Source organism: Callorhinchus milii, unplaced genomic scaffold (assembly GCF_018977255.1).
Source record: "Callorhinchus milii isolate IMCB2004 unplaced genomic scaffold, IMCB_Cmil_1.0 Scaffold4, whole genome shotgun sequence".
NCBI lineage: Eukaryota > Metazoa > Chordata > Chondrichthyes > Chimaeriformes > Callorhinchidae > Callorhinchus > Callorhinchus milii.
Genome location: NW_024704745.1, coordinates 62,719,764 through 62,736,575, shown reverse-complemented (window position 1 = coordinate 62,736,575; position 16,812 = coordinate 62,719,764). Strand labels below are relative to the sequence as shown.

At 41.0% G+C, this 16,812-nt stretch overlaps 1 protein-coding gene across 1 annotated transcript in view; it reads left to right on the top strand.

The window, feature by feature from the left end:
- st6gal2 (ST6 beta-galactoside alpha-2,6-sialyltransferase 2) overlaps positions 1–15,971 on the top strand; it is a 37,888-nt gene extending 21,917 nt beyond the window's left edge. The window contains 2 exon segments of the mRNA NM_001292623.1: positions 740–914; positions 15,718–15,971. Of these exon segments, the coding sequence (NP_001279552.1) occupies positions 740–914; positions 15,718–15,971 (429 nt within the window).
- Positions 15,972–16,812: the final 841 nt, after the last annotated feature.

Sequence of the window (16,812 nt, the reverse complement as noted above, 5' to 3'; positions counted from 1 at the left end):
CATATATGGAACTCTCTTTGATTGACTATCAATAACAATGTAAAGATTATTATCATTAATAATAATCCTATTTGGTATGGCACCTTTCACATCAGGTGGAGGTCTTAAAGTGCTTCACAAGCTAAACTATAAAGTGCAGTGACTGAGTTTTGTAGGGACGAACGCAGCAGCCAATTTATTTGCACACAGCAATGTCCCACAAACAGCAATGAAACAAATGACTAATTTTATTTGAGGGATTGTAGACCAGGACACTGGAAAACTCTTTTCTTTTTGAATAGTTGGCACCCTTGACAATGCAGCACACCCACAACACTACATTGGAGTGTCAATTTAGATTATATGAGTTCCAAGTCCCAATTGGAGTTAGATCCCACAAACTTTTGACTCAGAAGTAAGAGTGCAACCAACTGAGCCATGCTGACATAAGTTTCTCTAATACCTTAATATTCCTTTTAAACATCCCAATTCATTGTGCATCTACAGTATGCTGGGGCATTGGATTTCACATTCTCACAACTCTTTGTGTGAAGAAAGGTTTTCTGTTAATTGTGACAGCTAACCTTATTTTTTGGGCCCCTCTACCAATGTGGATCTCCCTGTATTCTGATACTGGAATAAATAATTCATCACTTTGCTTTATAATGTCTAAAATTAAAGAGAGGGCTAATTCCTGTAAATAATGTTGCATCCCTAAAATTTAGTTTTTTTTTTAATGTGCACCCCATTTGCTTTACAGTGGTATAAGAAACCAGATTACAATCTGTTCACACCTTATTTGAGATATCGAAGAAGGAACCCAGCCCAGCCCTTTTACATTCTTCATCCAAGATTCCTCTGGCAGCTTTGGGACATAATCCAGGAGAACACTCAGGAAAAGATCCAACCAAACCCTCCATCCTCTGGCTTCATTGGTAAGTAAATCTTTTGTCTTTTTTTGTTGTGCCATGTACTTTAATTGGAATGTGCTATCATCTGTGCAAAAGATCATGGGAAATATTGCTCCAGTTTTAATTATAATAATTTTGTGTGTCAGCCTGGATCAGTTTATAGCATTCTCGCCTGTCCCAATCCTCCATTACTCCCACCTCTGAGTTGGAAGTTTGGGTCTTTGAACTCATATAGTTTAAGTTGATATGCTTCGGGATGATATATAAATGCAAGGCCCTCCATGGCCTTTCTCTCCCTTACCTCTGCGACCTCCTTAAGCCCCTACCAACCTGCCTGCTCCCTCCGCTCAGTGGGTTCTTGACTGCTTCAAGTCTCCACCCTCGCCCACCCCATCATTGGCAGGCAGGCCTTCAGCCACTTTGCCCTCACCCTCTGGAACTCCATCCACTGCCTCACCCTTGTCTCCTTCAAGACCCATTTCAAGACCCTCTTTGACCATGCCTTTGGTCACCTTCCTTCCTCCACCCTGCCCTCCACCCTTCCCGATCCCGACCCCCAGCTCGGGTCTGAAACACTGGTTATCCAGTGCCTTGGGACATCATCCCGATATGAAAGGCGCGATATAAATGTAATTTTGTTGTTGTTGTTGATATTGCAATGCAGTGATCGGGACGTGCTGCATTGTTGGTAGTGTCATCACTCCCACTTATGCCTATTAAGTAAAAGGGTAATATTATTGGTTATTTGGCTGATCTGATATTTGTCTGGTTTGAATTTGGAGGGATGGTTGAAATGGCAATTGACTTTTATACTGGATAATTGTCTGAAGGTGAATTCACAAGTTGAATTGATCAAGCATTGGCTGATGGACTGCAAGTCCCTCACTATTGACCTGCAGAAGTACTGCTGCAGTTGTATGCATATGGTTTAATGTAGATTGATAGATTTCTTGCAGATAAAGCGATTAAGGGATATAGGGATAAGGTGGGTAGGTGGAGTTAGAGTAGATCAGCCATGATCTTATTGAATAGCGGGGCAGTCTAGAGGGGCCGAATGGCCTACTCCTGCTCCTAATTCTTATGTTCTAATGTGAATTGCATTTGGCAGCCTTAAACAAATCCATTAACGCAGGTGTGGAAAGAAAAGAATTTAAGTACAATTACTTTATTGATCCTCCATTGATGTATTCCAGTCAACCATGAACTTCCTTGAAAGAAAATGAAATACTATATTATGGCTCCAATGCTTTTGACAGTAAGCCTAAAGAACTTATTCCAACCTTGTATAGAGCTGCAGTGAAGTCACATTTGGAATACTATGAATAGTTTTAAGCATCCTTGGTCTTTATAAGGGCATTGACATGTTGGAGTTGTCAGAAAAGCAACAAGAATGCATTGAAGAGTTCGGCCTTAGTTATGAGGAGAAACGGATAGAGCTGAATCTGTTTCACTGGAGAAAAGATTCAGGATGATATCATTCAGGATTTTACAATAATGAGAGATGGAAATGATGCAGTTGAGAGCAGCTTTGACTTGTCTTATGAGTGAACAACTGGAACACATAGATTTAATGCAGTGGAGATCCATTATAAATATGCTCCTCCACATTCATAGCCTTAAATTGATGGTTGGTGTGACCTTCTTGCTGTATATCTTTCCCTATGATTGTCGAGCTGGTTGCACTTCACCAGTTAGTCTTAAAGCAAGGATGAACTCATTAATGGTACACAAATGTACTAGTACACTGAGGGGACCAACTCCATAATGAAGTTCCTTGCCAGAGCCCAAGTATGCTTTTAACCCGAGTCTCCTGTGAATTGGCGGTTACTACAAGTGTTGTACACTTCTGGTTTCCAGCATGGATCAGTTGGCTAGAAATGTGATCATGACTGCGGTATATCGGGATCGCTCTCTATACACTACAATTAAAATGTATCATTGGAGCAATGAAAATCTAGTTCCCTGGTCTAAGCACATTTGAAGACAAATCTTACAAAGAATAGAATTCATATAATTTTATGAAAACAATACCACAATTAACATTACAGTTTAATGGCATTCACAGTATTCAATACATATTTTGGAACATTAATACTTAGCTCACAAGGACAGCAATACCATTAAATTTATAATTCTTGCATTTGATCTAGCACTTTATCACGTCGTTGAGACGTCTCAAAGCGTTTCACAGAATATATATAAAGTGAATTGACTATGAATTCACCCACAAAATTGTTAAGGAAAAAACTTTTCGAGTTCCAATCAAACACAACCACTGTTTGCAACCAGAGTAGTGTTTATTAAACTCCAGGATCCGTCCAAGTTCCCGATGGGCGTGGGCAAGTAAGCACAATCAATAGATTCACTAACAGAACAATAGTACCGCGTAATCTCTCCTCGTGGTCGTCTACTTCTGCCTTCTAGCTCTCAGTCTTCCATCCACGGTAGGTACTGTCCTGGGCGCGCGATCTTGGTCTGGGACGGTGTCTTAAGTTTGTGTCCATCCAATCATGGTGCGGACATTAGGTCACCTGGCCAAAATCATGCTGGGTTCACGTGAACATCTCATGGAGTGTACGTGCCTCACACACACAAACACACTGTCTTTGAGACAGTCCGTTATCTTGTGTACTTGCAGGGCAGTAGTACACATCTTATCCTTGAGACACTCACGTGATCCTGGGAAACTCATGAGTTTCAGTCCAGTTGCCCCCCCCACACTTAACTTAAAAGTTAACCCGTTCGCAACATCTATTATGGTTCCAACATTATACAAAAAGTGTAAATTCTAACAAAATATATAGTCAATTCACTTCACAGTATATTCTGTGAAACACTTTGAGATATCTCAATGAAATGATAAGGCGCTATATCAAGGATTATGAATGCAAACATTAGATTATTAAAGCCACATAAGAATTGACAATAAGAATATAGCTGTAGTGTCTCTACATACAAAATATCAAAACACTTCTGACCAATGCTACTTGGAGTGCAATGCCATTTAATATAGACTGAGCAGTTTTTGTAAACATTGCTGACAATTTCTTACAAAGCATTACGGATTGCTGTGGTGGTAGCAAGGTCTCATATTATTGATTTGCAGCGCCTTAGTTGGTTGACAGTATTACTGGAAGTGAACTGCTTTGACTGAGATTGATTTTTGCAATGAATATCTTGTGTTGCATATTTGGCTGGATTGCAAGACAATCTGGGAAATTGTTTGAATGTTATTGATTATGAGCTTCTAATTTAGCTATTGTATTGCACCCCACAATTCTATTGTGATTGCGACTATTACCGATTAAACTGGTGCATGGGCAAATCTGTAGTATTTGATAATGGCTCACATCCAGGGCTTGATGTCTGACAGACAGTCTGTCAGGACAGCAGTGGTCCTGGAGTCGAGGGAGGAGGCAGAGAGATAGAGTTGGGTGTCATCCACATACATGGGGAAGTTGACCCCATGTCTGCAGATGATGTCACCAAAAGGAAGCATGTACAGGTTGAAGAGGAGAGGACCAAGGACAGAGTCCTGAGGCACACTGCACAAGACTGTGCTTGGGCTGGAGGAGAAGCTGTTTGTGAAGACAAAGTGGAGCCGGTGTAAGAGATAGGATGTGAACCATTGAAGGACAGAACCTTGAAGGTTGAGATAAGAGGAGGCGGTGGAGGAAGACAGAATGGTCAACAGTGTCAAAAGCAGCAGAGAGATCAAGGAAGATAAGAGGACAGAGGGAGTCCTAGTCACAGATGGACAGAATGTCATTTGTCACCTTGACCAGCGCTACTTCCATGCTGTGGCCGGAGAGGAAGGAGTGAAGAGGATGTTCTTTCTTCGCCAACTTGCTGAGAAGTGGAAAGCTTCTCCCTATTCACCTTGTCAAAAATCCCTCAGAATTTTGAACACCTCTCACAGGTCTCCTCTTAAAATTTCTGTTCTCGTGAAAACACTCTCTGGTCTCTTCACAAAGTAAAGCCTCTCATACTTGATGACATTCTAATGAATTACCTCTTGTCTTCTATGACTCAAGTTATGTGGAAGTGGTCTATTTCCTGAACCGGGCACTTCTGCAGGACTCCAAGCCACTGCTGAGCCTGGCTTGTTGGCAGGACTTGAAAAGACAGACCAATTCCTGGGGGCAGAGATTCTTCCCACTCAGTTCCTGCAAGCCAAAGCCCTAACAGGTTTGTTCTAGCTGGAAGAGCAGTGGGAAGCTGGCCAAAAAGTGCTTGCAGTGGCAAGCTACGTGATTCAAGTTGATTAAACTTAGCCCAATGTACACTCTAGGATCTTTAAGCCTTAACTCTTGCCATCTAGTGTCAATTAATTTACCGAATTAGGTAAGCAGGGTGCATCCCACTCGGGGGAGAGTGTGTGTTCCATTACAGACACAGGGATATCTCCATAGATAAATGGCATACATATGTTATTGGCTTGGATACATTAAAGCATGGTGACTGATTTCTACATGGCAGACACATTGTATACAATACGCAACAATGGTTGGATCTGAACATCATTCCATTGATTTTTCCCAACAGCTCATTCAATATTGGATTAGCACTGATGCAATTACAATAGATATACACTTAATAATAACAACCCATGTATTTGATATGGCACTTTGTCAAAATGACTCAGTGCTTCAGAGTTTTCTGTATAGTGTAGTGACTGTATTTGTAAGTGAATGCAACAGCCAATTTGAACACTGCAATATCTACAGACAGCTAAAAAGTGACTACCAACTTTATCTGGGAGATTTCTGGCCGGGACCCAGAAAAAGCTCCCTTCTCCTTTGGAATACTTGATGTCCCACCTTAACAGGCAGACACAACCTCAATTTGATTTATCATCCAAAGGACAGCACCTCAGACAATCCAGAGCTCCCCCAGCACTGTATTGAAGTATTAGCCTAGACCTAGACTATGAAATCCAAAGTCCTATTTGTGGAGCTTGAACAACCTTCTGACTCAGGTTGTTACCCCAACCTTCTGACTCAGAGTGCTACCAACTGAGTCAGGCTGATACCTTCTATTTACCGAGTGCAGTGAAATAATACTTGCTGTAGCTGATTTGTCACACAGTTTGAAGGCATCAGTCTTATGGCAGAAACCTGTCTCAGCAATTCAAATGTTTGGTGAATGGATGGACAAAGATAATATTCCAGTTGAGTCCTTGACATTGAGGTCACCACACTACTTGTTCATTTTTCCTTTGCTACTAAAACGTCTCCAACAACTGATTTGAATCTATTTTTAAGGCAGTACTAGGACAATTTTAAGGAACTAATGATTTAACATTAGCCCAAAGAGACAGTGCACCTTGAAGCATTTAAGCTCATCTAACTAATTACATTGACAAGTACTGAACAAATACAGTGAAAAGGCAATTTTAAAGTTATTTGTGCTGAATGTCTGTCTAATGCAATTCAGCAAATGTGTGTTTGTGGCAGCTGACAACATACAACATACAGCTAAAGAAGAAACCATTACATAAAATGAATGAAACCTGAATATTTATACATACATTTTCATAGTTTACTAAAGTTCATTTCTCTTTGATTTTCCAAGCAAACTAATATGTTTTTTAATGTAAATACAGAGCAGTTGACACTCAAGAACAAGGGGTAAAGGTGTCTACTGCGTTAAAGATGTTATCACAAACCACAGGCATGAAAATTGAGCTCTCAAGAAAATTACCATTATATTTGATATTAACCTTTCAATTACTCCAGTTTTTCCTACTTTATTAAATAGTTTTTGTATCGTTCATGACATAGACAACCCATTATTATGCTGTTGTCTGCATCCAAAGGTTTTGACCCTGCCATTAAAACGAAGTGTATAGGAACAGGAATAGACAATTCAGTCCCTTCAGCCTGTTCTGCCATTCTATTAGATCATGGCTGATCTGTACCTCAATTCCATTTACCTGCATTTGCTCCAAATGCAATTTCCACTAGGCCTTGTGTGAAAAAAGTACTTCCTAATTTCACTCCTAAATGGCCTAGCTCTAATGGTGTAGATTCTGCCCCCTTATTCTAGATTCCCCCACAGAGGAAATAGTTTTTGTGTATCTACTCTATCAAATCCCTTTATCATTTTAAGTGCGTCAATCAAATCACTCCTTAACCTTCTAAACTCAAGAGAATAGAGGCCAAGTTTATGCAACCTATCCTCATAATTTAACCCTTTAAGCCCTGGTATCATTCTTGTGAATCTGCGCTGCACCCCCTCCAGGGCCAGTTTATCTTTCCCGAGGTGCAGTGCCTAAAACTGAAGCAGAACTCCAGATGGGGTCTGGTCAAGGCTCTGCACAACCAAAGCATCATTTCCTGTGCATTGTATTCCAGTTATATGTACTTATTTTGTATTATAAATAATTACCTTGAATTATAATAATAATTTAGGTTGCATATGTTACTCCCTGTAATGGAGAAGGTGGATGAAGGTAGTGCAGTTGATGTAGTTTATATAGATTTTCAAAAGGCGTTGTTAAAGTGCCACATAAAAGATTTGTAAGCAAAATGGAAGCCCATGGTATTAAAGGGACAGTGGCAGCATGGATACAGAACTGGCTGGGAGACAGAAAGCAGAGTGTGGTGGTGAACGGTTGTTTTCCTGACTGGAGGGAAGTGTGCAGTGGTGTCCCCCAAGGGCCGGTATTGGGACCACTGCTGTTTTTGATCTATATAAATGATCTGGACTTGAGTATAGAGAGTACAATTTCCAAGTTTACAGATGATACTAAGCTAGGAAAAATAGTAAATAGTGAGGAGGATATTAGCAGGCTGCAAGAGGACATGGATAGACCGGTAAAATGGGGAGACATGTGGCAGATGAAGTTTAATATGGAGAAATGCAAAGTGATGCATCTTAGGAGGAAGAATGAGGAGAGGCATTATAAGCTGATGGTAGAATGTTATAGGGGGTGAAGGAACAGAAAGACATGGGGGTTCATACAAGTAAATATTTGAAGGTGGCAGGACAGGTTGATAAAGCTGTTTAAAAAAAAAAGCATACAGGTACTGGACTTTATAAATAGGGGCATAGAATACAAAGTCAGGAAGTTATGATGAACCTTTATAAAACACTGCTTAGGCCTCAGCTAAGAGTACTGCGTTCAGTTCTGGGCACCACACTTTAGGAAGGATGTCAAGGCATTGGAGAGGGTGTAAAGGAGATTTACCAAGATGGTACCAGGAATGAAGGACTTCAGTTATCAGGAGAGGCTAGAGAAGCTCGGATTATTCTCCTTGGAGCAGAGAAGATTAAGAGGTGACTTAATAGAAGTTTTCAAAATTATGAGGGGATTCGATAGGGTGAACAAGGATAAAACTATTTCCATTGGCAGGTGCGTCGGTAAACTGAGCTCACCGATTTAAAATAGTTGTTAAAAGAAAGAGAGGAGGTGAGGAAAAATTGTTTTCACACAACGAATTATTCTCATCTGGAATGCATTGCCTGAAAGGGTGTTGGAAGCCGATTCGTTAACAACTTTTATGAGAAAAGTAGATAATTATTTGGGGAGGACACGTTTGCAGGGCTATGGGGAGAGAGCGGGGGAGTGAGATTGATTTGGATAGCTCTTTTCAAAGAGCCGGCACAGACACAATGGGTCGAATGGCCTTCTTCTGTGCTGTATAGTTCTATGATTCTAATAATCCTTGCATTCGGTATAGCGCTTTTCATGTCTTCTAGACGTTTCAAAGCGCTCCACGGAATTTATTGTAAAATGAATTGACTTGGGCGAAATATTTGTGCGTGAAATGGGGCAGCCAATTGAGCACTTAAGGACATTATTCTTTTATCAGTATATGCATTGACCTTATCAGCAAATATGTATTGTTATCCCCTCGTCAGTAAATTTACCAACCTTGGAGGGATGAGCTTGGAATGATCTCCCCAGAACTGGCTGTGAGGAGACATGTCTGGCAGAGCCAGGCAAGTGTGCACTAATCTGAGCCACTGCTGCCGATTGGTCTTTAGCTGTGGGATGGAAGATGATGGTGAAAGGCAGGCTGGAAGCTGCATACACCAGAAGTGGAAATGGGAAATTACAGTCAATTAGCACAGAGAGAGTGCGTTAAGTGAATATGCAACAATGGGATGTTAGAGAAGTTAGCTACTCCAGCAGCTGTACTTAATGGAAAATCACATCTGTGTGGGAGTGAATGAAAGAAGAGAAAGTTATTGAGGTTTCAGGTGACACTGCTAATCATAAAGAGTATTCTCATCTGATCCTCAAAGCCAGATTACTCTATTGCTCCCACACATTAATAATTTCACATTGTGTCAAGTACTAATGTAAACTGTAACCATACAGGCCTGAACCGTGTAAAAGGTAAGTCTTCTTTTTGCTTTTCTGATGGTCAATTGCAGCTCGAACACTCCAACTGCTGTTTTATGGTGACCCTGTAGTAGGATTGGGACTGGGATACAATTGTTGTACAACTGTTTGTGGGACACTGCTGTGCGCAATTATCTGCCATGTTTCACCCATAAAATACATAGTCAATTCACTTTACAGTATATCCTGTGAAATTCTTTGAGATGTCACAATGACGTGATAAGGTGCTATATCAAATGCTAGAATTGTTATTAGTAGTAGTAGTATTACCAGAAATAAATCTTTTGTGGATTGCTGGGCAGAGACGATGCTTTAACTATATTATATTTCACCACGTATGTGCATCACGCACCAAAGAGCTGAGTTTAACAGCCCATTCTACATTTAGCAAATCAAAATGACCGAAATACTCATTGACACAAAACCTCTTTCCACCCACTTCCACCCTTTTAAAGTTGAATCTGTACTCTGCGAATGAACATTGAATTGCCACGATCCCCAGGGATGGTGGGATCAATGGTGCTGGGGCAGCATCAATGGTCACACCCAGCAACTTCAGGCCCAACAATTTGGATCGTCGGAAGAAGTGGGGGGGAAAGTGGGGAAAAAAAAGTGTTTTTAAGAGTACACTTTTTACAGAAGGGTTTTAGGCAAGAGCAAATATGGTTGTCTGTGTGGTTCTCTGTAATTTGCTCCTTCTTGAATCAAGCCTTATTGCCTTGGTGTACTTGTAGATTAGCTGTTAGTAATTGTCCGTTGAAAGCTCCAGAACACTGCATGCTACTTTGTTTTGGCCTCTATGATTCATTCGATATGTTCTGATGTTCACTTGGTCCTGAACAGAAGATGCAGAAATGGTTTTCCAGCCAAGAAGACTGAGAAAACAGCTGCGAAACTGAGGGGAGAGATGGGAAAATATATTACCACAGTCAGTGGAACAAAACAATTGCAACCATTGTCAATAAATCAGCTCTTACTACAGTAAAACTCATTTAAGTCAGATCTGTATAAATTGTATAATTGCCTAAGACATACATCTATCTCTCCAAGTCCCATTCAAGAGTTTATATTCTATGCAAGTTTGACATAACTCATACTTTGCATAAGTCATATTAAGTGTGTGGCTCCAATTGATACGACTTTTGGGAGGTTTACTGTATTACTATTTAACAAGTGTGAATACTTTTTTTCTCAATAATCTTCAATCAATTTGTAAAGTCCTGTAGCTTAGAGCACTCGCCTCATAAGCGAGAGGACTTTGGTTTGATTCCCAGGGAGGGCAAAACATTGAGCAAGTTTCCTTACTCTGCATGCTTCTGTTCACCTAACAGTAAGTAGGAACCCGGTTGTTAGTCGATTGGCAGATCGCTTTTCCAGGGGGAATAATCCCTTACAAAAATATAATAATAATATTTTGGTCACTCAATCCACGACTGTTTGTTGGACACTACTGTGCGCAAGTCACTGCTGCATTTTGCCCACAAAATGTACAGTCAATTCACTTTACGGTATATTCTGTGAAGCGCTTTGAGACAACTCGAAGACGTGATAAGGCACTATATCAAATGCAAGGATCACCATTTTATTATAATCAAGCTTAAAAGAGGAGCAGATATGAATTCTGTTATACCCCCAAAAAATACTTTAGCCCCTGCGCTATCGGGGGGAAATGCACACTGTTACTTATTGGAGTAACATAGAAGAGGAACTTTCACTATCAGGAACCTGTTATAAAATAATAGTGCTCGGTAACGGTGAAAAAGGCTAACCAGATGCTGGGTTGTATTAAAAGGGTAATATTGAGTCGAGACAGTAAGGTAATCCTGCCACTTTATAAATCACTGGTACAACCACACTTGGAATACTGTGTACAGTATTTATTAACTTCAAGGCCCTCCACAGTCTTGCTGTACGACCTCATAACCCGATATCAGCCTGTCTATTCCCTCTGTTAGGCAGACAACGACCTGCCCCGAGATTCAGCATCTCTGCCCCCACACTATGGAACTCTATCGCGCAATCCCTCTGTCTCACCCCCTCTCTTGCCTCCTTCAAGTACTATCTGAAGACCTCTTCAATAGTGCCTTCGGCCAACACCCTCCTCCCCTTCGGACCCCAACTCCCAGCTTGGAGACATCTTTCCGGCATGAAGTGTGCTATCGAAGTGTCATTTGTTGTTGCAGTTCTGGTCACCGCAAACTAAAAAGGGAATCATAGAATTATACAGCACAGAAGGAGGCCATTTGGCCCATTGTGTCTGTGCCGGTTCTTTGAAAAGAGCTGATCAACTCAATCCCACTCCCCTGCTCTCTCCCCATAGCCCTGCAAACTTGTCCTCCCCAAATAATTATCCGAACAACTCGCTGTGTGGAAATATTTCTCCTCATCTCCCCTCTGTTTCTTTTAACAACTATTTTAAATCGATGTTCTCGGGTTACCAACCCACCCGCCAGTGGAAATAGTTTTCTCCTTGTTCGCCCTATCAAATCCCTTCATAATTTTGAAAAATTCTGTCAAGTCACTTCTTAATCTTCTCTGCTCCAAAGAGAATAATCCCAGCTTCTCTAGCCTCTCCTGATAATTGAAGTCCCTCATTCTTGGTACCATCCTGGTAAATCTTCTTTGCACCCTCTCGAATGCCTTGACATCCTTCCTAAAGTGTGGTGCCCAGAACTGAACACAGTACTCTAACTGAGGCCTAACTGGTGTTTTACAAAGGTTCATTATAACTTCCTGACTTTTGTATTCTATACTACTATTTATAAAGTCTAGTATCCTGTATGCTTTTTTAAAAGCTTTATCTTTATAATTCAAGATCCTCATCCTCACCTGCAAGGCCATTCACGGCCTTGCTCCCTCCTACCTCTCTGACCTACTATCTCCCTACCTACTTGCCCGTACCCTCCGTTCCTCTGGCTCCGGTCTGCTCCACATCCCCCGCCCCAACCGCCCTACCATCGATGGCGGGGCCTTCAGTCTCTCAGCCCCTAGGCCCTGGAACTCAATCCCCCAGTGCCTTCGCCGCCTCCTCCCTTTCCTCCTTCAAGGTCGGTCTCAAGACCTTTCTCTTTGACAGTGCCTTCAGCTTCCCTCTCGACTCTCTACCCCCTCCTCGCTCCCTCCCTTCCCTCCCCTCACCCTGACTATTTCCCCCCTGCTCGGGTCCTGACCCAACTGTCCAGTGCCTTGGGACGTCCTCCCGACGTGAAAGGCGCTCTATAAATGGAATCTTCTTGTTGTTGTTGTTGTTGTTGTTGTACCTGACCTGCCACCTTCAAGGATGTCCTTATATGAACCCCCAGGTCTCCCTGTTCGATCATCCCCTTTAAGCTTATATAGCCTCTCCTCATTCTTCCTCCCAAAATGTATCACTTTCCATTTCTCTACATTAAACTTCATCTGCCATGTGTCTACCCATTTTACCAGTCTGTCTATGTCCTCTTGCAGTCTGCTACTATCCTCCTCACTGTTTACTGCTTTCCCTCACTTAGTATCATCTGCAAACTTGGAAATTATACTCCCTATACCCAAGTCCAGTTCATTTACATAGATCAAAAACAGCAGTGATCCCAATACCAACCCCTGGGGTCACCACTACACACTTCCAGTCAGAAAAACAACCATTCACCACCACTCTCTGCTTCCTGTCTGCCGGCCAGTCCTGTATCCGCTGCCACTGTCCCTTTAATACTGTGGGTTTCTGTTTTGCTTGCAAGTCTCTTATGTGGCATTTTATCAAACGCCTTTTGAAAATCCATATAAACTACATCAATTGCACTACCTTCATCCAACCTCTCCGTTACTTCATCAAAAATATTGCAGCAATCGAGAGGATACAGAGGAGGGCAAACAACATGATTGAAGAGTTAGAGGGACTAGACTACAAGGGGCGCTGGAGAAGAGAAGGTTGAGGGATGATATGATTGCGGTCTTTAAGCTTCTGAATGGACTAGGTAATGTAGACCATGACAAGCAGTTTAATCTTGTAAATATATGGAACAGGCTTCCTAGGGAGATAGTGGAAGCAGAAAACAGATTCCCTAGGGAGATGGTGGAAGCATTTGTTTCAAGAACAAATGAGATCGATTTCTGTTAGGAAATAATATCTCGGGATACAGTATATAGTTTGAGACACAACATGACAAGCAACTTCCAGGATGGTGTACCATCTTCCACCTAGCAAATTCTTCTTTCACCTAGCAAATTCTTATATTCTAATAGTCATAGCATATAGTGGTAATTCCAGCATTTCTTTCATCCCAATTATTTGAGGTCAAATGTGGTATTTCTTAACTGGATTTTTTAATGAGGAATCCTTGCAATGCAAAGATGGATTTTTGCTTTCCTATCATGAAAGTGCCAGGTGGTTGTAGCCTGCTTAGCTAAGACACCCTGAGTTTGCCAAATTATGGATAAGCTGAACGTGCGTACCCACCCACGCACACACAGACTAATTTAAAAATTATTTCACGAACGGGTAAACATGGTGGAAGCCAGCCAGTAGGCAAATCTTGCATTCTCGATGATGACAGAGATTAAAAATGACAGGTCTTACAGAGGAACCCACATGCTGTTCATCTGCATTTAAATTCTGCAAACAGAATTATCCAGGATGAGAAAGTATTTGAGTGTTATTGAAATCTGATGAGCTCCAGGACATTTGATCTGGAGCTCATTCGGCTGTAACATAGTTCTAAATGCTCAGGTAGGTAGGAAGATTTTCTAATAATAATAATCGTTGCATTTGATATAGCGCTTGTCACGTCTTCTAGACGTCTCAAAGCAGTTCACAGAATATATTGTAAAGTGAATTGACTACATTTGTGGGCAAAACGGGCAGCCAATTGCGCACAGCAGTGTCTCTCAAACAGTCATGGATTGAAGTGACCAATTTTATTATTGTTTTCTTTTCTTGAGGGATTATTATCAGGCGTGTGGAGTAAGAAAACATGCCCAAGGTTTCGCTCTGCCAGGAATCGAACGCAGGTCTCTCAGTTGCGAGGCGAATGCTCTAAACACTAAGCAAGAGGACTCCCTGTAACTGGTGTGGCTGGAGTGCTGTGATTTGATGAAGTGAATACAGAATGATCAAGTGAATGATCGGAGAGAGGATAATATGCCTGTTGGCTTTTCTTGCTGTTTTTTGTGAATTTTTTTGTTAAAGCGGAAAATGTAATCAGAAAACCTTTCTTCACACAGAAGGTTGTGAGAGAATATAGAATATACAGTCCCAGAAAGGAGTTAGATGCAGGATTGATTGATTGGGATGTTTAAAGAGAGCTAGATTAATACAAGAAAACTTTAAGAATATTAAGAGGAAAAATGGGATTAAAAGATCTGGCATGTTTTAATAGAATTGTAGGAATGGCTTGACGGAATTGATATGTTGGGAAATTGTGCTTTGAAGGGTCATTTTATCTCTGCCCAAAGACTTGATCTTGATCAGGAAATAAAAAATTTTGGACCAGGAAAGAGTGAATTTCACCATCTTCAGAAGGTTGATCTCAAAAAGCAACTATTAAGCAAAACAAAAACACGTTCTCTATGGATCAAAACAAAACTCGTTGGCAGTGGGGGCGGGGGAGAAATACAGTCACTTAGTGTCAGCATGTCATAACATTGATCTCACAGTATAGGCATTTGAAATGACTTCCATATCAAAGTGCAGTGACTGCATCTAAAAGGTGAACACTGCAGCCAACTTGCCACCAGCAATATCCCATAACCTGCCATGATGTGCAGGGCTAATTTTATCTGAGGATTGTCAGCCAGGACACAAGGATAAATTGCCTTCTTTCTCCAAATAGTGCCATGGGATGTTTAACAGAGAGATGGGAATTTTGTTTTAACATCTCATCTCATCCACTTCTAACATTGCAACACACCCCCTGCACCGCACTAGAGTGTCAGCCTAGAGTTCAAAGTCCTGCAACCTTCTGACTCGGAGGAAAGAGTGCTACCAACTGAGCCAGACTGATGTACAAACTTGGCAAATGTCAGGGTAATTAACAACATAAAGTTATCACACTACAGCACAGCACAGAAAATTATTGTATCTTTGGGATTATTTCAGTCTGCACCCCTCCGCTAATGCTTCCAATACTGTTTCAACCACATTCATTTTTTAATACAATGTCTTCTGTAATCTTTTCCTCCTCCAGCATCTGTCACTCTGGAAAGGGAGGAGGAATTTCATCAAATGGTTGTTGAAGCCCAAGTCCATAGCAGGATTTGAATTAGTTCTATCACCAGCACAGATGTAAGGAGAAAAAAAATATGCCAAATCCCCTTATTCTGTGCTATAAAATTTTGCGATTTTCTTTTTTTCTATGATCAATTCCCCAACACCACTTTCGGCCACTGAAAGTTAAAATCAGTGAAATCAACTATATTTAGCACTCAATGATTAAAAAAAGGTTTCCTTTAAAATTGGCATTCTGTTAATTAATCTGCCTATTTTGAAATGTTTTCCAGGAATCGTCATCATGATGGCACTGTGTGATAGCATAAATATCTACGAGTACATCCCTTCCATCCGACAGACTGATCTCTGCCATTACCATGAACGATACTACGACTCTGCCTGTACCTTGGGTGCTTACCATCCGTTGTTATATGAAAAACTCCTGGTGCAACGGATGAACAAGGGGACAGAGGCAGATTTGTATTCAAAAGGAAGAGTTTCCCTGCCAGGTTTTCATTCCATAAAATGCGCTGGCGAAAAATGAGGGTCATTACTGCCGAATAAATAGTACCCAATTAGCAGAACAGAATAAGGTGAAACTTCAGTGATTCATAATGCATTCCTTGAATGTCTTAAACTGCTTCATAGAAATGGGATGGGTGCTCGAGCAGGGTGGGATATTGTGGGAATTGGGGTGAGGTGGCCACAGAGATCGTTTTTTTAAAGACTGGTTTTGGAAGTAGAAAACAAAAGTGTGATGAGGAGGAACCCATTATGAAATGCTAGCATTTTCTTCTCGTTCTGTAATTATTGCCAGGCTGCATTCACATTACATTAGAGTTGCTCGCTGACATTGTAGATGGATTCCATGATTTTTAACCAGTAAATCTCAGGACTAGTCCACATATCAGCAGATTGAACCTGAGGGTTAAAAATTAAGATGAGTCACAATGTTGTGCAGCAGTGATACTCTAAGTGAAGTACAGTCTGGCAAAGATCAAGGAACGGGAAGGAATTTGCAGTGTTTCAAAATGCATTCCTTGGCACATCACAAAGAACATGTTATAAAATGTTTCATTTTTCACCTCTATATGACTGACGCACTAAAACATGTCGACTGCTTGAAATGAATAGTTAGGACCACTTTCAGGATACCACTGTGTCAAAGAGCAATTGAGAAAACAAAATATTCCTCCATCATATTCCACCTTTAGTATTTTACACTGGTTTACTGTAACATACACATGGAACAAACACTTACTGAATGGACCACGTCTGAGTTTAAATCGTATTCCAGGTAAAATTGTTAGGGTTTAACCTTTACTTTTCAGTTAACTCGCCATTCTTGACTGGGCAGTCAGTGTGCTCTTACAATACAATACAAT